Here is a 10,152-nt window from a genome sequence, read left to right as displayed (position 1 = left end):
TGAATAAAGTTATTATTATATGATATATAATCAGACATACAGGTAATTTTTATTTTTTGACACACACACACACACACACACAGCACAGTGAGACAGCATCAGCTGAACTGGGAGTGTTCTGGTAGCTTACTGGTCTGTGCTTTGATTCTGGTGGTGGACCTTTGTTGCATGTCATTCTCTGTCTCTCTCTCCTCTTGTTTCCTGTTTATCTCTCAACTGTCCATTAAAGAAATAAAATGCCTCAGAAAACAAAGATGATCTGAACCACTGATGTGAAGATCAAATGTTCATCAAAATAGTGAATGTCAAACTGTTTGATCATCAAATGCATGAAGTAAATATAAATTGTCCTCTTTCATGATAACATATGTTGTAATATATGTGTCATTACAGACTTCCTGGCTGTGGACTCTCAGAGACTCACTGTGAAGTTTTGGCCTCAGCTCTGAAGTCCAACCCTCATCTGACAGAACTGAACCTGAGCTACAACAAACTGTCTGATTCATCAGTGAAGCGTCTGTCTGCTGGACTGGAGAGTCCAAACTGTAGACTGAAGGCTCTGAGGTCAGTTCACTGACTGTAGCTTTGGTAGATTTATTTCTATTTATTAAATTCAAATTCTTCAGTGAAGTTTCAAATGTTTGGTTCATAATTTTCAGGATTTGCTGAACACAAATGTGTAGAATGTAAATGTTTTCAGGAATTTAAAATCCAGTCTTGTTGTGAGTAAAAATGACTTCCAGAGTTTAAACTAATATGAGGCTTCAGCAGTCTGAGTTCCACATATCAAGTAAGTATGTTTGTGTTTCTTCAGTGTTTCCTTGCTGAGCTGCAGTGGAGGGATCCAAACTCAAAGAGGGAATTTAGTTCTAAATATTCTGAAACTTTGAGTCACACAAATCAAGTGTGAGTCTACCAGACTGTCAAAGCCTCATATTAGCTTCACCTGGTGTGACGATACATTCAGCTCACGAGAACAAGACAACATGATAATGGGTTCTGAAGAACGAGACGAGACGAGATTGTAACTGTATTTGAGAGAGAACATGTGCTGCTTTATGCAAATGTATGTTTATTATTACTGAAACAATCCAGCTGATACAGAGACGCTGCTGCTGCTCCCCAAAGGCAGACCACACTACATCATTAACAACAGAGACACATGAACAACTCTACAAGAAACACACTTTCAGCTAAATTGGTGTCTGCAGCCTGCAGGTGGGTTAACACTGTGGAGGACGAGGGTCTGCCTTTGGTGAGCAGGAGGAGGTCTCTCTGTATCAGCTGTATGCTCGGCCAGCTGCTGCTATTTGAGACTCAACGTACTCCGCTGGAAACTTAGTTCACATCCACAATAAATGTAAATAACTTTGGTGTTGTGTATAGAACATCTGGCAGGGCTTTGAAGCTGAATTTACCTTCATAAGACTCTTTTCTTTCTCCATTTCTGCTTCTTATCATAAACGTTACTGCTGCGTCGCTTCCTTATTTCCAGACTACAGGCTGGGACAAGGGTCAACTCAACCTGAGTGTGTTAATAGTGCGTCAGAAACATAGTGCAGTTAAAATGAATTAACATGAATGTGTTATTATTGTGTTAACTTTGACAGCTCTAGTTTTAACTAATCATCTTGTAATGAATGTCACTTCAGTTCTACTGTCTAAGTATTAACTATCATATATGCCATACACAGCACTGTAAACCCCCCCGCCCCCCCCCCCCATATAGATAGATATTTTATAGATAGATAATTTAAGTATTCATGGAAATAATAACCATTAATACCAACAATTAAGTACGAAGTATAGAAACAGTTCTAGTATATAAATATAAATTAAAGAATCAAATTATCACAAATTATAACTTATTGCTAATAAAAAAACATGAATTCCTATCACACAAATACACAAATAGAACAACACACTTATAAATATTGTTATAATTTGGTAGTGTGACTCATTTTACTTTTTGCATCATGAGGCTCCCATAGCTGCTCCTCCTCCCTCAGACTATCAGTGTAGAGACCTTAGCCCCCCCCCCCCCCCCCCCCACTACTGACTGAGATCTTCTCAGCAGAGGACACACACACACACATATACACACACACACACACACACACACACACACACACACACACACACACACACACACACACACACACACACACACAAATAATGTGTAAATGTTGATGTTTCAGTTGGTTGTTTATAGCTGTTAAGTTAATGAACAGTTATTAGGGCCCAAGCACTACAGGTGCGAAGGCCCTATTGTAATCGTAGAGATTATTATTATTATAGAAAACAAACGCCTTTTAGACAGCCTAAACGTGCCCCAAAACTCACGAAAATTTGCGCGCCCATCAGACTCGGCGAAAAATTCGATATTTTATGGTCCGCCAAAATGGCCGTCGCAAAATGGCTCAATAGCGCCCCCTAACGAATATAAAAATATGACAGATTGACGTACATGAATGAAATTTGGTATATATATATATGTATCATGTCCAACGCACAAAAAAGTCAGTGGGACCCATGATGTCACTCCAACAGGAAGTCGGCCATTTTGAAAAATATGTGCGATTTTGGCGATTTCCACGCCCCGTACTTTAACGAACTTGTCCTAGGGATTTAATCCGACCAACTTCAAATTTGCACGGAATCATCTTGACACATTGTAGATGAAAAGTTATCAAAAACTTTCTGATTAGGGATTCGGTTTGGACGTGGCGGTGCCGACAATTTCCTTCGCCATTCGATCCTTCGCCAAAAAGCAGGAAGTCCTTATAACTCCTACAGACATCGTCCGATCTACACCAAATTAATCACGCATGTAGAAGGTACCGCCCTGAACACGTCTATGCATCAATACTGTGTTAGCTCCATAGCGCCACCTACTGGATACAAAAGCGCACCATAGAAAATCCCAAAAAAATTGAGCCCTTCAACTCAGATTGACATATATAAACGAAATTTGGTACACATATGTATTATGTAAAGACGCACAAAAAAGTCTCTTGAACCCATACCCTCACTCCAACAGGAAGTCGGCCATTTTGAAAAATATGTGCGATTTTGGCGATTTCAACGCCTCGTATTTGAATGAACTCCTCCTAGATATTTAATCTGACCACCTTCAAATTCACTCAGAAACATCTTCAGACATTGGATATGAAAAGTTATCAAAATCTTTTTGATTACTGGTTTGGTTGCTTCGTGGTGATGTGAGGAATTTTTATGTTTCGCCATTAAACAGGAACTGCTGGCCAAATGGCGGCACTGCACCCCGTAGAAGATTAAGGAAATTGAGCCCCTCCCTCTAGATTGACGTAGATGAACAAAATTTGGTATATATATGTATTGTGTAAAGACGCACTAAAAAGTCTCTTAGACCCATATCCTCGCTCCAACAGGAAGTTGGCCATTTTGAATCGGATTTGCGATTTTGGCGCTGTTTGTTACAATTTGAATTAGAAGATGCGTCGCGCCAAGTCTCGCTCATTAGTGGCGTGGCGAGGGAGCTTGGGCCCGGTCATCGCTGCTCGCAGCTTTAATTCTATTTATTTCTAGTCATTATTGGATTTTACAGTTTTTCTTCTATTTCTCTTCCTTTGGGTGTTGGAGGCTTCATTCAAACCTGGTGAAACACATGAAGGACTTTAGAGGTTGTGGTTGAGGTTTTATTACAGCAGCATTTTATCACAACATATATCAGTATTTTACAGTTATCAGTGAATAAAGTTATTATTACATGATATATAATCAGATATACAGGTAATACCTGATTTTACTCAGTAGACTTTAAATAAGATCTGAATCATTTTTATCTGTTTCTGAATTTAACTGTATTTATTCTATTTCTTTTTGTATGTACATTTTTATTTTTTGACACACACACACACACACACACAGACACACACAGCACGGTGAGACAGCATCAGCTGAACTGGGAGTGTTCTGGTAGCTTACTGGTCTGTGCTTTGATTCTGGTGGTGGACCTTTGTTGCATGTCATTCTCTGTCTCTCTCTCCTCTTGTTTCCTGTTTATCTCTCAACTGTCCATTAAAGGAATAAAATGCCTCAGAAAACAAAGATGATCTGAACCACTGATGTGAAGATCAAATGTTCATCAAAATAGTGAATGTCAAACTGTTTGATCATCAAATGCATGAAGTAAATATAAAGTGTCCTCTTTCATGATAACATATGTTGTAATATATGTGTCATTACAGACTAAAGGACTGTGGACTCTCAGAGACTCACTGTGAAGTTTTGGCCTCAGCTCTGAAGTCCAACCCTCATCTGACAGATCTGGACCTGAGTCTCAACAAACTGTCTGATTCATCAGTGAAGCGTCTGTCTGCTGGACTGGAGAGTCCAAACTGTAGACTGAAGACTCTGCTGTGAGTTCACTGACTGTAGCTTTGGTAGATTTATTTCTATTCATTAAATTCAAATTCTTCAGTGAAGTTTCAAATGTTTGGTTCATAATTTTCAGGATTAGCTGAACACAAATCTGTAGAATGAAAATGTTTTCAGGAATTTAAAATCCACAGTTTTGTTGTGAGTAAAAATGACTTCCAGAGTTTAAACTAATATGAGGCTTCAGCAGTCTGAGTTCCACATATCAAGTAAGTATGTTTGTGTTTCTTCAGTGTTTCCTTGCTGAGCTGCAGTGGAGGGATCCAAACTCAAAGAGGGAATTTAGTTCTAAATATTCTGAAACTTTGAGTCACACAAATCAAGTGTGAGTCTACCAGACTGTCAAAGCCTCATATTAGCTTCAACTGGTGTGACGATACATTCAGCTCACGAGAACAAGACAACATGATAATGGGTTCTGAAGAACGAGACGAGACGAGATTTTAACTGTATTTGAGAGAGAACATGTGCTGCTTTATGCAAATGTATGTTTATTATTACTGAAACAATCCAGCTGATACAGAGACTCTGCTGCTGCTCCCCAAAGGCAGACCACACTACATCATTAACAACAGAGACACATGAACAACTCTACAAGAAACACACTTTCAGCTAAATTGGTGTCTGCAGCCTGCAGGTGGGTTAACACTGTGGAGGACGAGGGTCTGCCTTTGGTGAGCAGGAGGAGGTCTCTCTGTATCAGCTGTATGCTCGGCCAGCTGCTGCTATTTGAGACTCAACGTACTCCGCTGGAAACTCAGTTCACATCCACAATGAACGTAAATAACTTTGGTGTTGTGTATAGAACATCTGGCAGGGCTTTGAAGCTGAATTTACCTTCATAAGACTCTTTTCTTTCTCCATTTCTGCTTGTTATCATAAACGTTACTGCTGCATCGCTTCCTTATTTCCAAACTACAGGCGGGGACAAGGGTCAACTCAACCTGAGTGTGTTAATAGTGCGTCAGAAACATAGTGCAGTTAAAATGAATTAACATTAATGTGTTATTATTGTGTTAACTTTGACAGCTCTAGTTTTAACTAATCATCTTGTGATGAATGTCACTTCAGTTCTACTGTCTAAGTATGAACTATCATATATGCCATACACAGCACTGTAAAAGCCCCCCCCCCCCCCCCCCATATAGATAGATATTTTATAGATAGATAATTTAAGTATTCATGGAAATAATAACCATTAATACCAACAATTAAGTACGAAGTATAGAAACAGTTCTAGTATATAAATATAAATTAAATAAAGAATCAAATTATCACAAATTATAACTTATTGCTAATAAAAAACATGAATCCTAAAACACAAATACACAAATAGAACAACACACTTATAAATATTGTTATAATTTGGTAGTGTGACTCATTTTACTTTTTGCATCATGAGGCTCCCATAGCTGCTCCTCCTCCCTCAGACTATCAGTGTAGAGACCTTAGCCCCCCCCCCCACACACACTACTGACTGAGATATTCTCAGCAGAGGACACACACACACACACATATACACACCAACACACACACACACACACACACACACACACACACACACACACACAAATAATGTGTAAATGTTGATGTTTCAGTTGGTTGTTTCTAGCTGTTAAGTTAATGAACAGTTATTCTATTTATTTCTAGTAATTATTGGATGTTACAGTTGTTTCTTCTATTTCTCTTCCTTTGGGTTTTGGAGGCTTCATTCAAACCTGGTGAAACACATGAAGGACTTTAGAGGTTGTGGTTGAGGTTTTATTACAGCAGCATTTTATCACAACATATATCAGTATTTAACAGTTATCAGTGAATAAAGTTATTATTACATGATATATAATCAGACATACAGGTAATACCTGATTTTACTCAGCAAATAAGATCTGAATCATTTTTATCTGTTTCTGAATTTAACTGTATTTATTGTATCTGTAACAGCAACTTTGTGAACTTGTGTTTGAAAAATGTAGATGAAGGATTATAATAACAATTATTATTAATTTAAATATATGTAACATTAAAATAACATTGAGTTCACACACACACACACACACACACACACACACACACACACACACACACACACACACACACACATACACACACACACACACACACACACAGCACAGTGAGACAGCATCAGCTGAACTGGGAGTGTTCTGGTAGCTTACTGGTCTGTGCTTTGATTCTGGTGGTGGACCTTTGTTGCATGTCATTCTCTGTCTCTCTCTCCTCTTGTTTCCTGTTTATCTCTCAACTGTCCATTAAAGGAATAAAATGCCTCAGAAAACAAAGATGATCTGAACCACTGATGTGAAGATCAAATGTTCATCAAAATAGTGAATGTCAAACTGTTTGATCATCAAATGCATGAAGTAAATATAAAGTGTCCTCTTTCATGATAACATATGTTGTAATATATGTGTCATTACAGACTTTCTGACTGTGGACTCTCAGAGACTTACTGTGAAGTTTTGGCCTCAGCTCTGAAGTCCAACCCTCATCTGACACATCTGGACCTGAGTGACAACAAACTGTCTGATTCATCAGTGAAGCGTCTGTCTGCTGGACTGGAGAGTCCAAACTGTAGACTGAAGACTCTGATGTGAGTTCACTGACTGTAGCTTTGGTAGATTTATTTCTATTTATTAAATTCAAATTCTTCAGTGAAGTTTCAAATGTTCGCTTCATAATTTTCAGGATTAGCTGAACACAAATCTGTAGAATGTAAAAGGTTTTCAGGAATTTAAAATCCAGTCTTGTTGTGAGTAAAAATGACTTCCAGAGTTTAAACTAATATGAGGCTTCAGCAGTCTGAGTTCCACATATCAAGTAAGTATGTTTGTGTTTCTTCAGTGTTTCCTTGCTGAGCTGCAGTGGAGGGATCCAAACTCAAAGAGGGAATTTAGTTCTAAATATTCTGAAACTTTGAGTCACACAAATCAAGTGTGAGTCTACCAGACTGTCAAAGCCTCATATTAGCTTCAACAGGTGTGACGATACATTCAGCTCACGAGAACAAGACAACATGATAATGGGTTCTGAAGAACGAGACGAGATTTTAACTTTTTTTAAAGAAAAGTTCAATGATTAAATATTTGACTGGAATAATAATCCTTTATTTAACTGAAGGTTAAAAAAATGCAAAACAATGCAGGTGCATTTTGAAATGTTTTAACTCAGGCTGTCAGTCTATTAAAATATTTAATCATGATTAATCGCAAATAAACGCACATTTTTTATTTGATCTAAATATGCTTTAAAGGAATATTTTTTAATACTCTTACTAACATGAGAGAACATGTGCTGCTTTATGCAAATGTATGTTTATTATTACTGAAACAATCCAGCTGATACAGAGACGCTGCTGCTGCTCCCCAAAGGCAGACCACACTACATCATTAACAACAGAGACACATGAACAACTCTACAAGAAACACACTTTCAGCTAAATTGGTGTCTGCAGCCTGCAGGTGGGTTAACACTGTGGAGGACGAGGGTCTGCCTTTGGTAAGCAGGAGGAGGTCTCTCTGTATCAGCTGTATGCTCGGCCAGCTGCTGCTATTTGAGACTCAACGTACTCCGCTGGAAACTCAGTTCACATCCTCAATGAACGTAAATAACTTTGGTGTTGTGTATAGAACATCTGGCAGGGCTTTGAAGCTGAATTTACCTTCATAAGACTCTTTTCTTTCTCCATTTCTGCTTCTTATCATTAACTGCTGCATCGCTTCCTTATTTCCAGACTACAGGCTGGGACAAGGGTCAACTCAACCTGAGTGTGTTAATAGTGCGTCAGAAACATAGTGCAGTTAAAATGAATTAACATTAATGTGTTATTATTGTGTTAACTTTGACAGCTCTAGTTTTAACTAATCATCTTGTAATGAATGTCACTTCAGTTCTACTGTCTAAGTATGAACTATCATATATGCCATACACAGCACTGTAAAAAGCCCCCCCCCCCCCCCCCCATATAGATAGATATTTTATAGATAGATAATTTAAGTATTCATGGAAATAATAACCATTAATACCAACAATTAAGTACGAAGTATAGAAACAGTTCTAGTATATAAATATAAATTAAATAAAGAATCAAAATATCACAAATTATAACTTATTGCTAATAAAAAACATGAATCCTATCACACAAATACACAAATAGAACAATACACTTATAAATATTGTTATAATTTGGTAGTGTGACTCATTTTACTTTTTGCATCATGAGGCTCACATAGCTGCTCCTCCTCCCTCAGACTATCAGTGTAGAGACCTTAGCCCCCCCCCCCACTACTGACTGAGATCTTCTCAGCAGAGGACACACACACACACACACACACACACACACACACACACACACACACACACACACACACACACACATACATACACACACACAAACACAGACATAAACACACCAACACACACACACACACACACACACACACACACACACACACACACACACAAAAACACACACACAGTAACACACACACACACACACACACACACACACACACACACACACAGACACACAGTAACACACACACACACAGACACACAGTAACACACACAAACACACAGTAACACACACACACACACACACAGACACACAGTAACACACACACACAGACACACAGTAACACACACACAAAAACACACACACACAGTAACACACACACACACACAAAAACACAGACAAACACACACACACACAGTAACACACACACACACACACAAATACACACACACATACATACACATAAACATACACACAAACACACACACACACACACACACACACAGACACACACACATACACACACACAGACACACACACACACACACACAACACATAAATACACACATGCACACACACACACACACACATTTTCTAAACTTCTACATTTAAATCTTCTTCAGCTCTGAACAGATTATGAAACATTTAATAATTTCAAACATGAACTTTGTTTTCTAAACTGAATTCATTTATTCTTTATTCAGATTGGAGCGCTGCAGTTTATCAAAGATCAGCTGTGATTATCTGGCCTCAGCTCTGAAGTCCAACTCCTCCCATCTGAGAGATCTGGATCTGTGGGGAAACAACCTGAAGGATTCAGACATGAAGCAGCTGATTGATCTTCAGCAGAGTCCAGACTGCAGACTGGAGACTCTGAGGTCAGTAGAGAGTTGGAGTCAGTCTGTGCTGGTTTCAGCAGTTTAGTATTAAACACAGTCAGTATCAAAGCAAATATCCAGTATTTCCTGGTGAACCTCCAACCTTCTCAGTGATGCTTTCCTCAGTGAAGCTGTGAGAGGAGAATGGTGACAGGCTTCAGGATTGGACAGAAAGACAGAGAGAGAACAGTCAGCCAATCAGATGAGCCAGAAGCTTGTTGCCATCATGTGTTTGAGTTGATGTGAAGACGACTGTTGTTGTTGTGTTGATGTCTGCAGGAAATAAAGCTGGATTACAGCTCACAGCCTTACAAGATGTATAGAGACAGTGGTCCTTATCATCAAACTGTCACACCATCAAATCTGATCTCAAAGTGTTTGTTCTCTCATTTCAACACTAAACTATTGATCAGTTCATCTTTGTCAGAGCTCTAACTCCAACACGTTAACATGAGAGCTGAAAGGAAGCAAGCTACGCTGCACAGCTGTTCCACTTCTGGTCTGAACAGGACTGAAGTCCCTGCTGCTCTTTATACTGGATGTGCT

At 38.7% G+C, this 10,152-nt stretch overlaps 1 protein-coding gene across 1 annotated transcript in view; it reads left to right on the top strand.

Moving 5' to 3' along the window:
- LOC133991866 (NACHT, LRR and PYD domains-containing protein 14-like) overlaps positions 1 to 10,152 on the top strand; it is a 721,507-nt gene that overhangs the window by 47,800 nt on the left and 663,555 nt on the right. The window contains exon 6 of the mRNA XM_062430456.1: positions 394 to 564. Coding sequence (XP_062286440.1) covers positions 394 to 564 — 171 coding nt within the window. The remainder of the gene's footprint in view (positions 1 to 393; positions 565 to 10,152) is intronic.

The sequence above is a fragment of the Scomber scombrus genome, chromosome 12, assembly GCF_963691925.1.
Source record: "Scomber scombrus chromosome 12, fScoSco1.1, whole genome shotgun sequence".
In the NCBI taxonomy this organism is placed as follows: Eukaryota; Metazoa; Chordata; class Actinopteri; order Scombriformes; family Scombridae; genus Scomber; species Scomber scombrus.
Note: the sequence above shows the minus strand (reverse complement) of the source record. Positions and strands in the feature narration are given on the sequence as shown.